The sequence below is a fragment of the Anopheles gambiae genome, chromosome 3, assembly GCF_943734735.2.
Source record: "Anopheles gambiae chromosome 3, idAnoGambNW_F1_1, whole genome shotgun sequence".
Lineage (NCBI taxonomy): Eukaryota > Metazoa > Arthropoda > Insecta > Diptera > Culicidae > Anopheles > Anopheles gambiae.
In genome coordinates this window covers 44,259,880-44,282,881 of record NC_064602.1, presented here as the reverse complement: position 1 = coordinate 44,282,881, position 23,002 = coordinate 44,259,880, and the positions used below count along the sequence as shown (strand labels likewise).

General features: G+C 40.5%; 1 protein-coding gene across 3 annotated transcripts; it reads left to right on the top strand.

The window, feature by feature from the left end:
- Window positions 1-19,230: 19,230 nt before the first annotated feature.
- On the top strand, window positions 19,231-22,387 carry LOC1279297 (endocuticle structural glycoprotein SgAbd-1). 3 transcript variants are annotated; one of them, XM_061659674.1, is made up of 5 exons: window positions 19,231-19,458; window positions 19,525-19,821; window positions 20,638-20,878; window positions 20,993-21,270; window positions 22,146-22,387. In XM_061659674.1, the coding sequence occupies exons 1-4, from the start codon at window positions 19,438-19,440 to the stop codon at window positions 21,181-21,183; spliced, it is 750 nt and encodes a 249-aa protein (XP_061515658.1). In that variant the 5' UTR covers window positions 19,231-19,437; the 3' UTR covers window positions 21,184-21,270; window positions 22,146-22,387. The 3 variants fall into 3 exon arrangements, with proteins under 3 accessions (XP_061515658.1, XP_318998.3, XP_061515657.1); XM_318998.4 differs by having other exon boundaries at window positions 19,522-19,821; XM_061659673.1 differs by having other exon boundaries at window positions 19,522-19,821; window positions 20,993-21,303.
- The last annotated feature ends 615 nt before the right edge of the window (window positions 22,388-23,002 follow it).

Sequence of the window (23,002 nt, the reverse complement as noted above, 5' to 3'; positions counted from 1 at the left end):
TCTATACACATGTATAGGTTCTTTGCGTTCCTGGTGAGGGTTGTAGATGATTCTGCCAATCCCCACTCGCGCTGGATCCACAAACCCGTTCACACACAAGTGCTCTCTGTGGAGTGCAGCTGCACACCCGCTGTACGGCGTGATGCACTCGTCGGCTCGTCTGCAAGGAGCATCGATACCTGGCGGCCCAGTAACCTCCCTCTGGCAACCAATCACACTTGCCGATAGTAGTGCAATCGAGGGATTTTCCGCAGTATCTAAAGGCCAGGAGCAGGGGATCATAATATTTCTTGTTCGACGTCCCATCGAACGCTGGTCGGGTGGCTCCGTGAGTTAAGGGTGGAAGAGTCATCATCCCCCACACGGAATAGTAGAGATGCTGGCAAAAGTTTGCGATGGTTGGGGCTAGGCGATATCCCCTCTTCAACCAAACACCAACTTGCACTTGTAAAAGCTTGCCAGTGTCGATGGTGATAGGCGGTACTACACTACCCCGAGCTAAAGACTAAGGATAGTTTGAGCGAAAAAAGGTAAGAACTTTAATTAGATGACCCATGCCGAACCGGACCCGTCTTAAGCCGGGCTCACTACCTTACGTAAGCGAAGTACTACAGCTAGGTGTAACATTAATGAGAAATCACACGCCATTCAGCATGGACATGCGGAGCATTGCGGCGGGGCAATTTCGGAGCTTGCCAAACCGACATGTGTCACACCACCGTGGACATCATCTCGATTCCCAACATCTTCTGCTCTTTATTTGCACAACGCTCCCGGAAAACAGTGGCCCCCTATGGGGCGCAGAATGGGGCGGGAGTGCAGAGGTTTTCAAATAAAACACCCCACAGAAAGGTCACTTCTGCGCAAAGTGTGACGCGATCATCATTTGAATGGTGGCTGGAGGCAGTTTTCAAGGTTTCGAAGCCCCGGTGGTCAGTAGATTAGATCGAAAATCCCATTCAGAGGTTACGCATTGCATGGAGGAGGTGTAAGAAGGGGCCCCCTAGAGACCCTTCTCTCTAGAGGCCCCCGCAACACGGTGGGAGAAACTGAACCGAGCTTGCTTTGTATGAAAAGCAAACAAAACTTATCGCATACCACCCGCAAATGTCGTTCTAATTGCACTCCAAAGAGACGATCGAGACGAAAAACAAGGGTAACCGATGCTACCGTAATTAATCATCCATTATTTGGCAGGTGGTCAGGCGAGAATCTAGAACCCCACTTCGCTCCCTCCCACGAAACGCCCGTTGAGTTTTGGGGTAGCATTTTTATTCCGTGCTGCGTGCGGTGGGTGGTATGAGGATCTTTTTGCTTTCAGATTTGGACAAACCCGTATCCGAAGCGCATCCGTAGTGTGTGGTACACGCGAAACTGTAATTACGCGATATTTGGGGGGAGGGATGTGTTTGTTGTTCGTTTGGTGGACATTATAATTCCAGTTCGCTGTTGGGTGATGCTGGTGATGAGAAATGGTGTATTTTGTCAGATGTGTAGTAATCCATTAAAATAAATCAGTGTAAATAAATATTTAATGTGGCAGTGTTGCTAAATTTGAGTTTAAAAAATGATAAGCTTTTAATAAATTTACAACTAATACCTTAAATTTAAATTTTTTAACAAAACATTCTCAATATGAATAATCAATTCTCTGCATTGCTAGATAAGTGAATAACCAGCCACAAAAATAAAAACAAAATAAATAAAATCTCAATTGCTTGTATTTCTGGAGCCAATTCCTGGATGAAATCGATCATGTAACTTTATTAACATTTTTACTGCTTCAAGGAACATTGCTTCAAGGCATCGTTTTCTTAAAATGCTTAGTTTATTTAAATATGAAATAAACTAAGAAATCGCTATTAGTTTGCCCTACGTCAAAATAAAGTCCAAAGAGATTTCCAAACGAAGAGAATGTAATTTTGCCTTATTTTGTCGCAGTAAAAAGACTTTCTCAGGGAGGTTCTAACTATGGAAATGACAGTTCTAAGATAACAAGAGCGACAGATATGATGAAGTGGATCCAATCAAAGACTCATCGCAACGCATTATGCTTCGTCGGGAAATCGTCGAAGTAAGTCTACAATACCGATTGATAAAAAGGGGAAAAATAGTTATACTTTCTTAAGAATTAAATTAAAAGACACTCGATTACATTGTATTCAAAACATAATTAAGATTGTGACTCATGAAATGCTTTGCTCCAAGGAAAAGAATAGGGCTTCTTGTTTTCGGACGAAATGTAGCGCAGAACCCATCTGAAATTGCATTTTTTTTTATTTGACCGCATTATCTGGAAGACAATCCAAACAGAGTTAATTTTTCGCTTTAAATCAACATCGGAATTAGTTCAAATATCTTCCTAAATTATTCGTAAGTTCTATATGAATATATCATATAGTCGATGCGATGCTCAAAAGAATATGTATGACATGTATGTGTGGAGGCGCAATTAATGAGTCGTCATGATTAATCTATGTAAATCTATGTTCCATGTAAATCTATGTTAAGTAAATAAATAATTACACGTTGCAGAACCTGAATATGACGAATCCCCATAGAAGAGAAAAATATTTGTTTATTATATTAATAATCAAATTTGCTGAATTGACCAATAAAAATGGTGATATTGTTTCTTATAACGTTATTTACATGAAAGTAGCCTCATTGAACAATCGATAGATTGATGTTATTAATTATTTAATTATTATTATTCATTAGAAATTTACAAAATGCTAAAGAATAAACAGAATTACATTTAGTTATAGTTTATTTATTTAAAACAAATAAAAAAACTAAAATTTTTAAATAAATAATTCGCGTTTTAACCACTTTACCGTACACAATTCATGTTTCTAGAATTTTACTTGAAAATAGACCTAACGTTACCTGTGTTAAATAATATTTTAAAGAAGTTTATTGAATAGAATGTGAATAGATATTCAATCCTACGTATGGCGGCACGGTCTTTTTAGAGCTTGAACCCATGACGGGCATGTTGTTAAGTCGTACGAGTTGACGACTGTACTACGAGACCGGCGGAAATATCTACTTCATGATAATTTAGCCCTCAAAAAGAAATAATGATTATCAAATGATCTCGTTAGAAACAATGTATACGTTTTAAAATAGTACATTGTATTCACTGATAATTTATATACGATTCCATATTTTATGTTCACGGATTATTTTAATATTAGCTTCATGATTTATATACCCTCCTGAGCGCTTTTGAATTGCTAGTTGCTAAATAGTTGCCATTAGTATTGTCGTCATCTGATCGCTATTTGAAAGATTATTCCAGGCGCTTGCTAGGGTTTAACCTGGACTACTTTTATTTTCATGCGTCCTTTCGTTTTCATTTCGAGCTCTGCTCGTCCAGTGCAGCAAGATGCTTGGCAACATTGAATTCTAACTTCATCAATCACTTACTCAATTACACCGGTGGATCAGCGTTCTACCTGGGAGCGCTGCAGCTGTGAAGCAACTTATCTAGGAGCACTGTTTTAGCGTAGCCTCAATTAAACCGGATGTTTACGAGCGTCCGCATTCCTTGTCTTTGAACCGCCTACGATTCTGATGCATTCGTGTAAACTACAGATAGCTAGTATGCGTGCTTCCAGTACTTCTGCTGCCACTAAAGCTTCAACTACTACTTCTACTAATACTACTGATACTATTTGCCACTACTCATCGTTGAAGAACAAGCGTCATCCCACCTTAGATCAGATAGCGTTTCCCACGCACCCTACTGCACAGGTTTGTGTGCTACAAAGTAGTAACTCATCCTTCTGTTTTCGACATTTAAGTCATCTTCAGTCGCTTGAGCCTGGTATGCATTCGACGACCGAACGAGTACAGCGGCCGCATGGATAAGCGTGCCATTGGGCTTTAATGGAAAAGCTATCGTAATTTAAATTAATAGCCCAAAACCCTATCAATGTCGAAGGAGAAAAGGTTACCGCCAGTTGATCGGTTTAATCATGGGCAGTTGGCTAAATTCCTCCTTTTTTCAAGAACTAATCGATTTGCCACTGGTTTGAATGGTAGAGTCGTGACCATTCGATAATGGTTCACAGATTAGTCGGAAGAAAGTGCTTGGCTACAAGCACAAGAACTAATTAAATTGAACTGTTTTCCCTTGTTGGCAGCTCTAACAATCTTATTGCAGCGGGCAAACCTTTCAGATGGCGAAAACGAAAAGAACCGCGAGCACGATCTGCGTGGGCAGTGGTTATTAATGAATTGGGTGTGTATTCTAATTGCCCATTCATCATGTCAGTTTTGCACCGGCGCGACACCCCAAAAATGTGTTCTTGCTAAGGTTGTCGAGCTGCGAATATATTTGTTCGATTCCGGATGAGGAGTTCGGATAATGGTTGCAGTTTAAATCGGGGTGGGTCTTTACATTGCCAGTCGTCATTTAACTGCATGCGTTGACTGATTTTGCACTTTGTTTCAACCATCACTCAACTTGGCACATATCCGCCTGTGCTCGTGATAGCACAGGCAACGCCTTCAGTACCATAACTTAATGCGTTGTAATGCACTGCCCAAGGCCCCCCCCCCCCCCCCCCCCTTGCAAAGGTTTGGCGCAGTTCCGTTTGCACAGCGTTACGTCAGACCGTGTGCGGTGCTCATTTTCTCACAACTCATTTTTGAGCAGCTTAGAAAAAAGTGAGCTTCATCCTCGTACACTAATTGCCTCCGTATGCTAATAGGCTCATTGCGGGGATGGCACGAGTGCGAATCGCGATGCCGATCGTTTTGGTCAATCGATAGGACACGTTTATGAAGCATTTTTCTACATTTTATTCGCGAACGCGTCGCAAAGTTTTGCTAGACTTGCCTGTGTGGAGTTGGTTGTCTGCACCGGGGCGTATACCTGGGCGTCAGTGAGTGAGTAAGCTCTCCATCTAGGTCGTGGTGCAGGCGGAGATTAGGTCGGGTATTAGTTGCACATCCTCATTGGGGGTCTATCTGTGTATGTGCGCTCCGGCTGTGCTTTACGTCCTTGTTGCAAGAGGAAGAATTGTATAAAATCATAAAAATACTCCATTGATTTATAGAAGATAGTTCAGTATTATTTGCATGTATGTATAAATAACTTGTATTTTAGATTTATTGATAATTGTAAACAATAATCACATTACATTAATACATTAATGAAAAGAATACATACTTCAATAAATTATATTGTTATCCTCATCTTTAAGATATCAATAAGCAATATTTTCCAATTTGTCAGCCTACTAGAATGCCATTTCATTAGACTCATTTTAAATATAAAGACTATGTTTGGCATAAGTTGGTTCTAAAAACCTATTTATATATATATATATATATATTTATAATATTAATAACATTTTTACATATTTGCATACTGTCTGGAAATACGTTTCATAACAATTATGTATTAGTTACACGTATTACATCCTGAGAAACAAGATTCATGAGTGATTTAATTATAATTTATCTCAATTAGATAGCCTGAACGGTTACTAAATTTATCCAGACGCTTGGTGGATAGCTTAGACGCATCACTGACATCTTGAAAAACATTAGTTGCTTCAAACCGGTACTAACAGGTAAAATGGAACGTTTCAGGCGCTCGAATCAGAATCACCCTCACACTGGCACGACAATACAATATCGCTCTACACCATCACACCCTTAACAGCCCTACACCAGCCCTCTGGTTCACATCTGGTTCGTAAACGGGAAGCTTAAAATCATTACCAATATTCGTGCCGTACGGCTTATCAGGCAGGTGTGAAATCAAATGTCTTAAAATTAACGACCGATGGCTTTTAATTTCGACTTTGGGTCGAAGGCGTACGCCCGCCTCAAAAACCTGCACGTGATCTGTTTTGATTGATCGAAAGGCCACAATGCAAAGTATTAGAAGGTGCATAGTTGGTGTGCTGCAAAACTGTATGGAAAGAACAAAAAACACTACAGCGTGTCCGTCACAGCTCGAACCTTCTTCCTTTGGTGCCGCGGCACTTGGGATAATTTGCGTTTTCTCTGTTTTAATGATGTCGTTCCGTTCGGATGAACGGGCCCGTCATGAAAACCGGTACAATGATGCTGGATTGGAATGATTACAAATTATTAGTTTATTATTCCGCGCGCCAACCGTTAAATGTCAGTCAATTTTACGCGCAACCAAGAGCAAGAGCGTCAAGGCTGGGTATGATGCACGCTCCGCCACGCGAATCTAGGATCGGCCGCGTGCCGACGCTGCGCAAATGGCGATCTGGGCGGTGTGTTCTGGCGTTGGCGGTGGAGGATCCTCCCAAACCGCAATGGAAATATCGGTGCATTGCATCATCCGGACAGTTGCTGTGGCTGCTGCTGCTGTTGGTGCGCTTCTTCACGATACTCAGGTCGCCGGACTGGCCAGGGGTCCGATTGGTTCGGATAAAGCAATTTTCATAAAGCCGTCCAGCGTGTGGGCATGTTGCAATGTAGGGTAAAGGCTTTGGTTTTTTCTCGCCTTATCAAGATGAGCAGGATAAAGTGCAGTGATCGAGGTAAACGACGCATTTATTCTATTCTATCGATCAGTACCGAGTGGCCGACAGCCGATCGAACTTGATCTTGTGAGTTTAGGCAAATTACATTCGCAACATATCTTTTACGATCCGGTAGCCCGACATAAACGATGCACTGACACAACTTTTGAGCGTGTGAACATGAGCGTTTCGAAACTTTAACCGGTTGACTTTACCCGGCGTGATCGGGCAACATGAAGAAGGCTTATAAAAAGAAAGCAAAAAACAAGCGGTCCATTACTCTTCGGAGTGGTTGTCCAGGTGGCGCAAGTACTGCGGGCACTCATAAAACTGCCGTATCTGGTCAATAAATTTGCTTGAAAACTGCTTTTAATTAAGCAGCTTGCTCCGGCGTCGTCACCTTCGCGCCGTTCGCAGCTCGTATATTATGGCCGGTGGACGCGTGCTTTACCCCGCGTGGCCCGGAGCGATGGAGTTTGTTGGCTCCGGGCTGGAGATTAATGGACGATTGGATCGTTTTGTTGCCCGACATCTTCACCAGTGTCTGATGTCTGCTGACGGATGGGCTCACATCAAAATGTCAGCCCACCGACACCAGACTCGTACTGCGCGCGTGCAATGTGGATGAAGACGAATTAGCTACCGACCGATATCAAAGGTGAAGCGAATTAACAACCGATTGATTAGCAGGTAAACCTTGCTTACCTTTGGGTATTAATGAATATTGTTGAATCTCCATCCAAGCTTACTGTACCGCCCTACACAATGTTGGATTTTGCTTTGGAATATATATCTCCATCCATAAAATTCTCATTAGAACGATATCGCTTGCCCCTTACGGTAGGCAAGGTTACGCTCGAGTGCGAACAACTAATCGAAAGTTCATCCAAAGATCTGGCAGAAGAGTCTAAGCTCCGGTTCGGTAAGGTACGACCTTGCGAAACCTCCCCCCCACCCCTCCGTCTCTTTATCCATCGGACTAGGGGGTGGCGCGACAAGCGACATTAGAGTAACAATTTCCATAAACTTAAACAAACTGCACCGACCAAGGCACCACCAAATGCCGGCAGCTAATTGCACCGTACCGGAGGTGGCTCCCATGGTGCCCATTTGTCCGTGTGGTTCACGCTCACAGTGTCCGTCCGAAGAGCTCCCCTGTGAATTGAAATGTCAAGTGAAGCAACTTATCCGGGGTGACGTTCGGTCCGCAGAAGTAGAATAAATATAGTGTCCTCTCCCCTCTAGTCTATTCTTTCCGAGCCGCTCCATTCTGCCCAATCCCTTGTCACTAATGTTCTATCGTCTCTTTAGAAACTCCGGTCACATTATTTATTTTTGGAAATTTTTGATTGAGTGGATCCCACCGTGCGCCACCTCTTTTGTCCCACCAGCACACGGGAAAATGTTTCATCTCTTTAGGCTGACCTAACCACAACCCGATCATTACCACGTGTTTGTGTGGTGGAATGTCCATCCAGTGTGCGCATCTGTCACTCAACCCCGATCGTACTGCGTACGGTGCCGGAAAGTTCAGAAACGTCATTACAATGCCTATGATTTATGACCGATTACTGTCGCAACGTTTGGGCAGTGAGGATCGGAGAGTAGTGCTTCAATTTCTATCCGTCCCATTTGCCTACCACCTTCTTTCCCGCTTCTCGTTCTGTAGTCATTCTTGGGAGCACTGGCTTGCCTTTTGGAGTCGTTCCTGTTTGCCTTTTGCCTGACCGGTGCGATCCCATAAATCAAGCCAGCTGGCAGCAGCTAGGAAGAGGGCAATTTGCTGGCAGTAGTAATCATTGCAATACAGGTAACTGGTGCAATATTGCATAAGTGACGCGTAAGCGCTTTTGAGCAGTTTCACATCAATTGAAATCAATTTGCATATGTACACATCCTGGTTTGGTGGCTAAACTTTAGAGGGAACGTGTAGGGAAAGTATGAATGTTTTATTGATATTCTTTTGAGCTAGTTTGTTAGTTATGTTGTAAGACTGATGTGTGTACTTTTGTGAACGAGAGACGTCATTAATCATTTCAACATTTTGAAAAAGATAAAAAGTGTTAAGCGTTCGTGAAATTCGCTGTTCCTTGGTGCCTGTGTGTGTTGCTGTACATTTGAACTAACTAATTTCATAGAAGGAAAGGAAACTGTAACAATGTGTTACAATATTATGTAGAATCTGGAAATTTGGTATCAGATGTAGTATGAGAATGAGATATAGTTGAGCCGGTCTCATTGTACAGTCGTCAACTCGCACGACTTAACAACATGCCCGTCGTGGGTTCAAGCCCCAAATAGACCGTGCCGCCATACGTAGGACTGACTATCCTGCTATGGGGGGTAATCCAAAAAAGTCATTGAAAGCCAACCCCACAAGTGGTACAGGCAGGCCTTGACCGACAACGGTTGTTGAGCCGAAAGAAGAAATAGTATGAGAAGTATATACTCCAGTAGATTATCAACTAGTCCTATTAGTGCCTCCTATATTTCATCCGGAAAATATATTTTTCGTATGATTTTTTATGGCTCTTACAAGGCCGGATGATATTGATTCCAAACCGAACCCACAAACACTGAGCAGAACTGACTTAACGGCTGCGAGCTACTAATAAATCTAATAAATTTGTGTATAATCTGCATGATAGTAATAATAATCATAAATATATCTACATAGTTTTATAAAGTCTGTTCTATAGGCGTAGTTCGGTATGAAAGCGTAGTTCGTACAGAACACAGAACAGAACACCTGAAGAAGAGGAGTTTTTGAGTGAACATGACTGCCTGTTCTTCTTATTCTTATTTGGTCCGTTGTCTGGGTCAATGTCTGCATGTGTCACTAGTACCACTGGCCGGGCTATCAGTGACTTATTGTTTATTCATAGTAGGATAATCAGACCTAAGTATGGTAGGCACGGTCCGTCCACGAACACATGACGAGCATGTTCCATCGGAATGGATTCTTTCCTGATAGGTCTGTCACAACTAACCTAACTGAATACGTTTGTTTTTGCTCACGTACTATAGACACAGGCGCTCAGGTTGATGCTGTGTATACGGATCTCAAAGCCGATAGTTCGATAGAGTGGATCATCGATTCCTATTGGCCAAACTGGGTAAATTAGATCCTTCGAATCCCCTTATAGTTTGGCTCAGATCATACCTCCTAGACCACACATATCTAGTCAAACTTAACTACAAAGTTTCGTCGCTAATCAGTTGTCACTCCGGAGTCCCACAAGGAAGCAACCTCGACCCCTTGCTATTTTTTTTTATTTACGATCGGATGTATATGTTACCCGATAACTCTTTTCTTTTACACGCGGTTGATGTGAGGTGAGATTACGGAACAGTGACGATAGTATTAGACTACAGAAGATAATCAATTCTTTTTGTGTGTGGTGTGCGAACAATAACATGGAAATCTCCATCAATAAATGTTGTATCGTGTCTTTCCATCGCTTAAAACGCCCATTTGTTACCAACTGCTACATTAATTAAACGCAATTACAACGTTGTATTTCAGTAAGGGATCTGGTCATTGAACTGGACGAAAAACTCACCTTCAGGACACATATTGAGAACATTACTGACAGAGCAAAAAAAATGTTATGTTTCGCTATCCGACAGTCTACTGAATTTAGAGATCCTTTGTGTTTAAAGTCATTGTATAATTGTCTAGTTCGATCCATCCTCGAGTTCAGCTGTGTAGTGTGGTGTCTTCAAACAATAGGGCTCTGTACGAAAATTAAATCTGTGCAACGTAGATTGACTAGAGTTGCGGTTCGTTGCCTCCTTTGGAGAGGAAATTTTAATGTGCCTATCTACCCCACGCGATGTTTGTTGCTTGGGCTGCAATTTCTCGAACATCGCCGAAAAGTTGCACAAAGTGTGTTTGTAGCCAAGCTGCTGAAACAAGAGATTGACGCGCCTGAGTTGCTAAAAACTATCCCCATTTACGCATGAGCCAGAACTCATAGACAACGTACATTTCTGCAAAATGAGTATATGTGAACTTTAGCCTCATACAACAACCCTCTGTAGACAATGTGTAGACAGTTCAACTCTCATTTCGAATCATTTGACGTCCATTGGACTACGCAGAGCTTCAAAACTAGGATATTAGATTTGTACGCACTCGGTAATAGGCAATATTAGTTTTAGAAGTTATAGAATTAAGTGGCAAGAGTCATAGTCTATGTAGCACCAGACGCATAAGTTGTCAAAATAAATAAATAAATAAATAAATAAATAAATAAATGTTGTTAAGTCTCGCGAGATGACGACTATAGCACAGGACCGACTGTCTGATCTAATGTTTAATAATAGTGTATGTTGCATTTTTTGTCAAAAAACTGAGATTTTTGGTAGTTAATAATGAATTTGGCAAGTAATCCCGAAACTCCCTATTGTTAAATTAGGAATTTTTAACGTTTAACAGAGCTTCAAAACTAGGATATTAGATTTGTACGCACTCGGTAATAGGCAATATTAGTTTTAGAAGTTATAGAATTAAGTGGCAAGAGTCATAGTCTATGTAGCACCAGACGCATAAGTTGTCAAAATAAATAAATAAATAAATAAATAAATAAATAAATGTTGTTAAGTCTCGCGAGATGACGACTATAGCACAGGACCGACTGTCTGATCTAATGTTTAATAATAGTGTATGTTGCATTTTTTGTCATAAAACTGAGATTTTTGGTAGTTAATAATGAATTTGGCAAGAAATCCCGAAACTCCCTATTGTTAAATTAGGAATTTTTAACGTATTGTTAGTGTATTTAATGTGATATGAATTGGATTAGGATTTATTTAGAGCTGAGAAATGATATTGAAGTAAATACATATTTTATTAACCAATATTATTATTATTATATTATTATTATTATTTATTTAATAATTTGTTGGCCTCTAGGGTTTTACAAATGTGTTCTTATAATCTAGGGAAACATATGGGATGAGGAGTCACGAAGACGGGAGCGGAATTGGGAAACTGGGACGTTGAAGTCGAATAGCTAAATTATAATCAGCAGCTTTCAATTTCTCAGACTTCCATAAAGGTGGATTTTAAAATGTGTTCTATTAATCCAAGGACCAAGGAAAACCAAGGATTAAATCAACACACCGGCACCATCGGTAGTGCAAAAAAAATACCATCGTTTTTGCAGCATTCTGTCGTGGGTGTCTCCGCCAAGGTCGCGTTCTTCTCAACCCATTTTTCACTTTCACACTCGCAAGATTCCGCTTCTACCAGCTTGTCCCCTTAATCGAAAATTAATTGCCATCATTAAAATGCGAGCTACTTATTTTTGTTTTATTGTCGTGAGATATCTTCCGTAGCTGGTGAATGGTACGAATTATGCTGGAAGTAATAAACCATGATTGATGATGGCATAGCTTCCACACACCCTCGGGGAGATTGTTTCTAGGATCGTTTTTACAGGTGCATACTTTACAACAGCAAAAGCGTTTGGCGCTGTTTGGGGTCGTAAAAAACCGCCGGCCCTCAAACGGAAACTACTGATTCATCACAGATTAAGCTTCTACCGGGCTCCATTGGCGGTTTAGTTTCGTGCGAAATCATTTACACCTCATCGCATCGCACGATAGAGTAATTTTATGGTATCCCAGAAATTGTTCGGGATCACTTTCCAAGATTATCTCCAACCACGAGCATGAACCACTTGCGCGCCATCCGCCAGTAGGGTCAGCGCCAGCTAGAGAGGTTCTCGCCTTTTCAAAAGGGCACCCAATCTCGGTCGCCCACAAACTTGCAAGTACGCGTCGGGCAGGAGCAAAGATGGAAGGGTCGACTGGGCGATTCTACGTAACATTTATCTGCTCGCGCAACTGGATCGTAACACTTAACCCCGCTGACTTCGAAAGGCAAACGATGCACGATCGCCTCATGGTTGGACTCTTCATTTCGTTACTGTCGGTATGGAACGAATGTCAAAAACAGTGTGTTAAGAAATCGCATAAACATCACACACATAAATAGGTAGTAAATGTACGAGCTTTTTTTCTTTTTTTAAAATAAGGCATTGCTAAATAGTGCATAATAGGGATGTGATCAATGCAACATTGTCTGCGGGGTATCGATCGTTATCACTAATATTCGCACAGCTAAAGATCAGCGAAATTTTATACAATTATTGTACTAATAAGCACCTATCACGTAACAGCATTAACTCCTTGGAAAGCTACCATAATTCCAAGACATTAAAACCCTCCGAAGCATGTCACAAACGACCGGGATCGATTTAACAGACGAGCAGTGAAACATGATACGGTTGAATTGCAATTGCCACTGTACACGTTGCGAACATTAGCCATGGCTTGTTATTATGCTTTATTTTGAGCTGTTTAGCCATTTGTAGCCGCTGTATGCGCTACTGGGAGCTAGAGGTTCATTCGTTCTTTTGATGCGATGTTTTGAATGGCCACTACGGCCACAATTGCGACGGCACGATTCTACTCGCCTTAAAACCGTCGTAAACGATTAGCTTTTGATTACGGTGGCCAAAAGTACACTTTTTGCGTTGCAGAAGTGCATTCGAAGTAGGGTGGACGGATCTTTATTAATATTTTTCTTCTTTTCAGCAACAAAACAAATTCTACCATACCGCTCCAGCATTCCTTCCTCGCAGATTCTCTGTCTAACCTTTTCAACCTCAGGTTTAAGCGCCATTCTTTCACACCTTTTACGCCACAGCGATGCGAGACAAATAAAAAAAAAGTCAAAATAAATATCTGTCATCTTCGCGGAGAAGCGTGAGAAATGAAAAACTCATTTTCTCCTTTTGCTTGCTCCGTCTTCCAGGACGATGAGAGATGGAGCTGTGTTTTGCGAAAAATTGCGATTACTTTTTAATTCGTTGTAGCCATAACTCATCTTTCGCATGCAGTGGGGACAAAAGGCGGCATGCAATGAAACGCACACCTTAATCGGAAGGGCAAACAAAATTTATGTGGTTCCCTATCTTCGGGATCTTTGCTAGTTCCTTGGGGCGCTTGATATTTGTGAATGTGGTTATTCTAGACCCGTCACCTGGTTCACGAAATGGAAGGAATGTGCATTTCAGCTGACCTATTAAGCAGGACTGTTTGGATGTCCTTTCTTTATTTCGATCACTTCAGAAACAAACAGAGCTGTACAACATTCCAGGAAAACGGTGTCAATAGTGTTTAGTTAATATGCCTAAGGGTATAACATATCGGCGCTATTGCATGGTAATGGTATGACGATTGAACAAAAACGAAAAAAAAGATGATGATATATGAAGACACGACACGGCTCTTTATTTAAGTGCTGACGAGTTGCGACAGTGGGAATGCCGGATTCGAAACCATCTTAATTCTTTTTGCTCCACCGATCAGGGAGTGTATGCCGCTCGACCTCCGCACGGTTCAAGTACAGCATGGATGACAAATTAATTTTCGCACTTTATCGATCAAATACCATCGGTGTCGCGATAGTGAAGGGTGTGATCGACAACGCATACGGTTCGTGATCGGCAGGAAACGGGGCTCCGGTATGAAGATATGTGAATATTACTTTCAATGAAAATTTGCCTAAGGTATAATTAGTATTTAAAATGCACAAGCATAAATGTTTAGGTTCGTCGAATGATTCGTCCCAATTATACTACCATTTATTTGTGTAAATTTTTGCTTTTAATTAGTGTTTCGAGCATCGAGAACGACGAAAACATGAAAAAAAAAGCAACAACAACAACAACTACCAACTACCAACAACTGATGTCAGAATTGAAATGTCAACCAGTTCATGACTGTTTGTTGTGAAGTATTTATTGAGATTGTGATCTCTTTTGACCTCTACGTTTTTATGCCAATTGGTTATAAACCAAGTAAAAAATTGTTTGAAGTTTTAGCGACTCAAAAGTTATTATTATTTTTCCAACGCTGTTAAGGCCGGGCTACATTGATCGTACTCGCACGCGTAATTTTGATTTTCACTAGCGCATCTGGTGGCGGCTGACCGAAGCATTTTGCCAAACAATTTGGAGCCGCTTCAGAAAATATGTTATTTTTCCATGTTTTGGACTTAAATCGGTTAAGAAAAATGTTGTAAAAGGTAGATACACATGTTCTGCACGCCTTGCATCCATTTTTGCAATGGAATACGATGGAAAAACTACTAAATTTTGAGATCCGGCAGGTCCATTCCCTCGATGACCAAAAAAAGCTTCCACCAGCCGCCGCCAGATGCGCTAGTGAAAATCAAAATTACGCTTGCGAGTACGATCAATGTAGCCCGGCCTTTAACCACCGAAAATCAAATAACATAAATGAAAAAAACACCGGGAATAACTAATTTTTAACAACATGTTATAGTTGCAATATTGCTATTGCTTGTTTTTATGATTCAAGCAAATGTATTATAAATAGTTTTTCATGAGGTTTTACATTTTTTTTGTTATCTGCCATTACTTTGTCTTCATTTTAAAATTAGCAGAAAATTTATTTTGCAAAAAACTAGAAAAAAAAAACATTAGGCATATAATTTTTTTACTTCACTACAATTTATATCATATAAAAATATTTTATTTGAATCAACTTGAAAATACTACGCAAGTTTATGGTTATGTAATACGCACAGACATTCTTAGTGTTTTAGTTGACTTCAGTAGTATTTATGATAACTGTACGTTTAGGTTGAAAGCTGTAAAGCTTTTCGTGGTATTCTTATTTTCTTTTCCATAACCTTTTTCTAGATCGTCTTGTTGCATTTTATTAAAGTTTCAGTTTAAATGAAGTTTGAAACAAATCAATAGAGCTTAATTTGGAATGCATTTTTTTAATTGTCAGGCTCATTTTGGAATTATCATTTCAAGGTAATAAAAGGGTATATTCTAAAGTATTGGGAAGCCCACGATTGGCTTGATGGCAAATTAAATAGTTTGGTAGCTGCCATTAAAACAAACAGTTTATGTACAATAATCTACAGCAGTACGGAGAGGAATTTCAAGGGAAAGTTTTTTTTTTACATTTTGGTTGTATCGTTGCACGCAAAAGGCCCTGACACCATCAATCATAATATAATTCATCCTCAAGTCCAGTGAATTATTTAAAAAACCTAACCTTTAAAGACAACTTGTTACAATAACAACTCTTCATTAGAAGCCATTTTTCATCGCAACATACATTCAACATAGACATAACAAAACAGAAGCATTAACCGAGCAGCTTGTCCATTCGTTTACTCAATTCACTGTTGTCTCATCACGCACCTGTTTGATAAACCTATCCATCGGTCATCTTCCCATACAGTGGAACAGATGGGTAGTTTTATTAAAGCGACAATCTTCTGATGAAAAATTTAGCCACAGCCACACCATGACACCGAAGTACATCTTCATTGCCCCTCGGGCCACTGACCTTTTTGCTCGGTTTCTTGCACATGCCAAAATATCACAAAAGCACTGTTATAACATCGTCACTCGTTTCCTGACATTGAACCTTCTGGTTTCGAAACGGATCACAAACACCGTCAAATGCCGGTCTCTTAACAAAGACTTGCACCTCCATGTCTATTACCTACAATCGCTATTGTACGCGATCGGGATCTGTACACGATCGTGGCGATGATGGAAGATCAAAGAAGTGCCCACGGGCGATTCGTGTCTTTTAAATTATAACGTTTTGAGGAGCAATAACTCAGTACCCCTATCGGGGTGCCGATTACCTGGATGCGGAGAGCATATATAATTGAGGGGTCATTACGATACGATACATTTGTGTCGTTTGTGTCTTCAGAAGCTGCATTTTTGATTGTTTGTTTTCTAAAATCCAGCATTTACCATCGCAATGCTCTGTCGTGCTGACAGTTGGTCAAGCATCGATTGCAGATAGAGAAAGATACAATGTTTTTAGGAAAAGACAGTGTGTTTGCCGGTATTGAGCATTATCTTTAACGGTTTTGTGCATATTTATTACAACATATGGATATTGTTTTATGCTAAACAGGATTGATGAAACCTATTATACCTATTGAAACATATTAACCTAGTATTAGGAAAGGTGGGTATAACGTCACTAATAGTATGCAAGTATAACCATTATAGTGAGTGGCGTCAGAAGACTTGAAGGTGCACAAGAATTGTTCACCTTTACCTAACACGGGTATTATAAAACTAATTTTCAACACGCCTTAGTCTTTTGCGGTTACAATTTGAGGCAACATGCCTTTTCCTCTACTACCAATCCCTTTCGGTATCCTAAAAAAACAGGGTTTGTACATCCCTTTGTATTTTGTGTTACTTTCAAGGTGTTTTTTCTGAGCCAAAAGAACAAAAAGACTTGAATGCTGCAAAAGACACGAACCCGACCCGTGGCATACATTTGTTAATTTGTGAGGATGTTTTTTTGTTGTTGTTGCTGTTTGTTACTTTCCACGGAAAAAGTTTAAGGAGGGAGGTCTTTTCGAACACCTGAAATCGATACCGCGTGTGTGGTTGGTCTCTCCGTGTTGTGGTGGGGCGCCACCTTTAACAGAAACGGCATCACTGCATGTGGATCTTCCCTTTGTACATCATCCCTTGTTGAAACAATGCAATCGTCACATTCCCCGACGGACGGTGCTTTCAACACGCAATCGTGCACAGACCAACCGCAGGCTGCGATGAGGGGAAAAGGTTCTCGGTCGCGGTAACGGAGCCACCATGAGTGATGAGTGATGGAAGTCCGTCTTTTTTGACATCCTCCGGCCGTGGACCCTCCAAAAACCTTGGGACTGCCGCGGTCAATGCAAATGCAATCAACCGGTAAAGATGAACGGTGTGTTTGTTGGTTTATTCTGAGATTGGCCCGCGCAAGAAGGGATTCCCTTTTGGGCGGCCCACTCTTTGCCCCGGTCCGATGGGTGTAAGCAGTACACCGATGTGTTAACATGCTTTATTGCAGTCGTGTGGGTGCGTTTCAATCCGTCTTAAGAATTGTGCGAGATTCGTTCACAGTTTCGAGTGGGGATAATGTTTTTTGGGAAGGGAGGTTTGTTTTCTTCTAGACGAAGAGTCGTTTTTTGGGAGTTTCCTGCCTAGGGTTAAAAAGTAAGAAATAGCATCATTCATGCTTTGACTTACAGTGTTTGTCAAAAGGAGCGTAAAAGTGGCGAGTTTAAAAGTGGTAATTTTTTTATATCATAATTGCTAGCTTCCACTGCATCGTCCACAACTAATGTTAATTAAATCACATTACTTTTATATGAATGTAAGAAAAAAAATTTTAAACTCCAGTAATTGTACCACTAGTATCAACACATTTATTATTTGAAAAATAGATGTAGTCAACATTACTGCGCAACAATAAACAGTTTGAATTGTATTTTTGAATGATTGTATTTTTTTGACTAAAAAAGTATTTTTTATCATGATTTGCTCTTTTTTATAGCAAATTTACTGTAAGTAAACGTTAAAGTTGGTATATAAAACAAATATCTATGTTGCATCACATTAAATAGCGAAATTTTACTAATACGTTGGAATTTTCTTCTTCAATAATAGTGATAGTAAAATCTGATTTCAAGTCATTCGACATTGATATTATCAAAAAAGTGCCAAGCTTAGTCGATTCACGTTAATGACAGACGTAATTCAAAGTACTCAAATTTAATTTTACAGTATTCCTAATACGTAGTTATTACGTTTAAAGGTTTATTCCATCAGTATAATTCATGTATGAGCAATGACGTTTTCTCATATCAAACTAGGTATCTTCAAAACTAATATGCATTCCTATGATATTTAGTTCTGTTCAGGCTTTCTTGATTAACATCACTAAAAGGTACACAATATCTAGACTATAGGAACCATACCTGAATACAATCATACACGTTGTCCTTGTGTTTCATATTCTATTATTTTATTTTTCAAGCTCTTCTATGTCTATGTCTACAGGACATCGCATTAAGCCCTATAAGGAGACAATTTAGTTAAAATAATAATAAAAAAAATAAAGATAGTAATATTTATGTTAATAATGAGTATAATATACATTTAAATAGGGCAACAAATTATAATTGGATTTATTGACATTGTAAGTGCATATTATGTACTACATTTGTATCACTTTTGTACCACACTGTAGAACGTGCTTGATCGTTCTATTTTTTTTTTTGCTGCACCTTCGCCATCTCATACCTTCAACGAGGTGCAAATTCATTAATCTCAGCCTGAATGGAAAGGCCCGGTAAGGTACAGACGGATCATAATGGCATTCAAATGAACACCCTAACAGCGAGTGATGGGGGTTCACATCGCCCTCTACCCATCTCAACCACCTCGGATGCGTTCTACGTAGGTTGCTGGGTGGGGCGAAGAGGGTCGATTTTTTTTCGGGGATCTCGCTTTTCCTTTCACGATCTGCCCTATCGCCCTGTCGCGATCTTACGCTATCATTCTGATTGTTCTCGTACCGTTCACTCTTGCGCTCTCTTTCACCGTGCATCGCCTCTTGGGACGTTCTATTCGTACCGTTGCGCACCTGCGATCGTGGCGGTATTGTGATTAGTGAACCGCATTTTGCGTGTAGTGTAGCCATTTTTTGTGTTGCTGTTTGTTGCTTTATTTATTTGATTCACTTTTTTTCGGGGGTGGTCCACCACGAACACCTGTCTTCGGGCTGAAGCTACAGCGAGGGCTCCGGTTGGGTCGGCATGGGTTGTATAAATAAAATTGCCGAGGGCAACATCGCTAATAGTTTGTCGTCAGTGTTTGGATAGTGCAGATTATTGATCGGCTCGTGCTCCATGCTGCTTACTTGATAGGCTGGATGGTGGGAACCGGGTGCGTGAAATCAGTAGTTTGACGTGTTTCAGTAGTGCTCAGCGAGTAGAAAAGTTTATTGTTTCGAATAAAAAATCAAGCCAAAATCAAGTTGAAGAAATTGCATCAAAATGACTAGTTTCTCCTTTACGGTAAATTGATAGTGACAGATAAATAAAAAGGCAAGTGTTTCACAGCGTTCGCTTTCGTTCTAGCAGTGCGCGTTGGTGCTTGTGATCGTGGCGTGTGGTGCTACCGCCAAACCCCAGAATCAGTACGCGCACTCTAGCTACAACAAGAATACGGGAGTGCGTAATACGTCCGTTGGCCATCGGCTGACTAATCAGCACCAGCAGTACCAGCAGCAACAGCACCAGCAGCACCAGCAGCACCAGCATCAGCAGCAGCAACAGCACCAATCGCAGAACCATTTTGCACACCAGCATCAGCCGCAAGCCTTACGTGCACCGTTGCTGCCTCCGCATAACCCAACTCAGTTTAGCCAAAGATTACAGGTAAGATAATGTACATTTTAAGAACCCACAATACTTTATTTGAACATATTTAATGGTAACGACCGAGCACATTTTAGGATTCAGAATATTTGTTTTGAAAATGCAGTATACTTTGGCAATATTCTAGAGAAATAAGATGTTTGAAAATGAAATGTATGAAATAATATGAAACTCAAGCTTAAAAATGAACTTATGTTACAATCTGTTGATATTGCTATTATTGATATTCGTTGCGTCTGGATGAAAAAAAAAAATGTTAATGTGAAAGATGAATCTTTTTTCAATGTATCAATACCTACTTTTTTCAATGTATCAATACCAGAAATTTAAGTATTTTTTAAATATACATGTACACAATTAACGATTATTTGAGCTAATTAATATGCTGTATTTAAGAAAATTAGGTTGTTTATTATTTAATTAAAAACGGAACTTGACGGGTCCTTTTTAGCATTATTTTATGAAAGCTTTTAGGTCTTGTTCATAAGCCTTTTTTCAACAAATGGTGCAATACTAAAATAAGCATCGTTGATGTTGACAAGTTAAATAGAAAGATCCTAAGTTTTAGTTTTTTCAATTTTTAGGTGTCTGAAACACTGAATAAAATTTTAATGTTATCTGTTATACACTTTTTACATAACACAGCAATCCTTGTACATTTTTTTTATTTAAGAGGATCGGTCCAAAAAGCCGTATTGCTTAATTTTTGTACAATATCTAATGCTTTAAAGTACTATTTTCTTCCCTCACCCACCGATCGATTATAACACTAAATTAATAAACACTAAACTAACGATTGACATTTAATGCTCCCAGCAACCGTTCCCGAACGCAATCCGTCCCTTCGTACCAATCACCTCCTACAGTAATGACGTTTCGTACGATGGCAGCTATTCGTACGCGTATACGACCGGCGACGGACAGCAGCAGCAGGCACAGGGATATTTGAAAAATGCCGGCCGTAAGGACCTGGAGGCACAGGCCGTGCAGGGCTCGTACTCGTACACCTCTCCCGAGGGTCAGCTGATTACGGTGACCTACATTGCAGATGAGAACGGTACGGGCTCGTCTTACCCTTCTTACGCAACTTGCGCCACACCTGCCAAGGCCATAAGCCATTCCCACTCGTTCGCTAATGCGGCCAATAACTTTTCCCTTACTCTTACTCTAGGTTTCCGTGCGGAAGGTGCTCATCTGCCCACACCACCACCGATCCCGGAGGCAATCCAGAAATCGCTTGCCCTGATCGCCCAGACGCAACCGGTTTCGGCCCAGTTCAATGCCGCTTACAACCAGCCCCGCTTCCACCAGGCCGGTCACGTTCCGTCGGCCAGTGGACACAATTACAACCGATACGGTTAAGACACCGGACGCGAGCGCAACATTATCCCCATTTGACTGACCCCAAAAAATCCTTATTGTCGACCGTCGATCGTCTCGGTGTGACAGGTACACACCATCACCACATATGTTATAGTATAGGTAAAGTGCTTCGACACAGTCTGTGTTATTGCACCATTCATTACACCGGAAGAATCGTAGAACGAAGCCTTCTCTTCTGCTTACCTCAAGCAAACAATGGAGACAGATTCCACGCATAGCGACGTGCTTGTGCAGAACGACAGACAAAAGGGGAGGGGATGGTGGAACGCGATCGTCTAACAAATCTCACACACGAACTCCACCGCGCACTCCCTGCTCTTCCTGTTGCACCGACTGAAGCTTTTCCATCGTGTTGGAGGATGCAATCTGTCCATTCAGTCGTAAACTACACGATGCATTCGTGCGATACGCCGAACGAGTACGAAGTTGTAAATCTCTTTTCACTGTCATTCTGTATGGGATCGCTGCCTCCCCGTACGTACACTGTGGAGCTCGGTGGGTTGCGAATAGCATCGCCTCGCTAAAATGCGCAATTAATATGCAAATTGATTTCGGGCTCGTTTCCGAAACAGACGCGAAGGGAGTAGAAACCGAGATCTTCCAAATCATGATCTGGTGAAGAGAACAGGCAAAACCGCGTCATCGTCGATTGATTAAGAAACAATGTAAACTGTTTGTTTGTTTGTTTGTTTGCCACCTTCCCTGCATCTCTTCCCTCGTCTGTGTTTTGTGCAGATGAATTGATGATGATCGTAACGCAGGGTGCTTGCTTCGGGTTTATGTTACATCCACCGCACACGACATGCATGTTTGACACATTGTAATTGCTTTTCCACACATTAGCAACCGATTGGAAGCAGTAGATCGGGAGGAGGAAGATTGCGCCGGAACGAGTTGTCTGATGTGTCATTAATTGCATGTTGTTTCGTTTTTAATTCAAGATATTACACGCCGTTTCAATCCGTACGTTTTGCTACACCGGACCGACGGGGGAGATTCTGCTCTGCAATGAATGAACAACACGCGACAGACAACTAGCTCAGCGATCTTCACTATCATCAATGTCACTCTTGGAATATACTGTCAAGACTTCCGGAACCAACTCATCGTGTTATATCTTTGTTTGTACATAGATTGTAGATTGTTGTAGTGAAAGCAAATAAAGAACAATGATTCTTATGAATATATGTTTAGTACGGTTCTTGTAGTTATTTTTTCACATTCCATCTGCGGTATGTTCGAGTATTGCTGTACTCTGTATCATCCGTGAACACCCAAAGATATACAGGCCAAATTGGATGGAATTCTTTTAAGTTACAATTACTAAAGGCAGGATAAATAGTGATTATTATCTTTAGATTATTTGGCTTACTGAGATAAGAAAGACCTCGATCGGCCTTTTTGAAACCAGATTGTGTGTTTATGAAACTTCTACGATGCAATACGAAACCGTAAATCTGAATTTGCCAAAAGAATTTCTGCACAATTCTAGTACAATCAACTAAAACTTAAAAAAAAGTTTCATTTATTGAGTAAAGTTCGCTTAACTCAACATTGTGGAACTACGATTAATAGTTCATTTCTTATGTTACAAAAACTAAGAAATGTTATACTGTTAGAACATTTCTTCTTCGTGTTCAATTTACAATTTATCGTATAATTATCAATTGTTCTCAATGTTCGTAATGTTCTGCTTTTTATTAGTTTGATGAGACTTTTATATCATAACCTTTTTGAACTGGTAGTATCTTATCATTGAATATAATTGTGTTTTTTATTGTTTTTGTGTATTTTATAG

Bases quoted from the DNA above. Each gene is read 5' to 3' on its own strand.
- LOC1279297 (XM_318998.4), top strand. From the start codon at position 19,438: ATGACTAGTTTCTCCTTTACG. The intron at 19,822-20,637 runs GTAAGATAATGT...TAATGCTCCCAG, and splicing joins AGTTTAGCCAAAGATTACAG to CAACCGTTCCCGAACGCAAT. The intron at 20,879-20,992 runs GTACGGGCTCGT...CTCTTACTCTAG, and splicing joins CTACATTGCAGATGAGAACG to GTTTCCGTGCGGAAGGTGCT.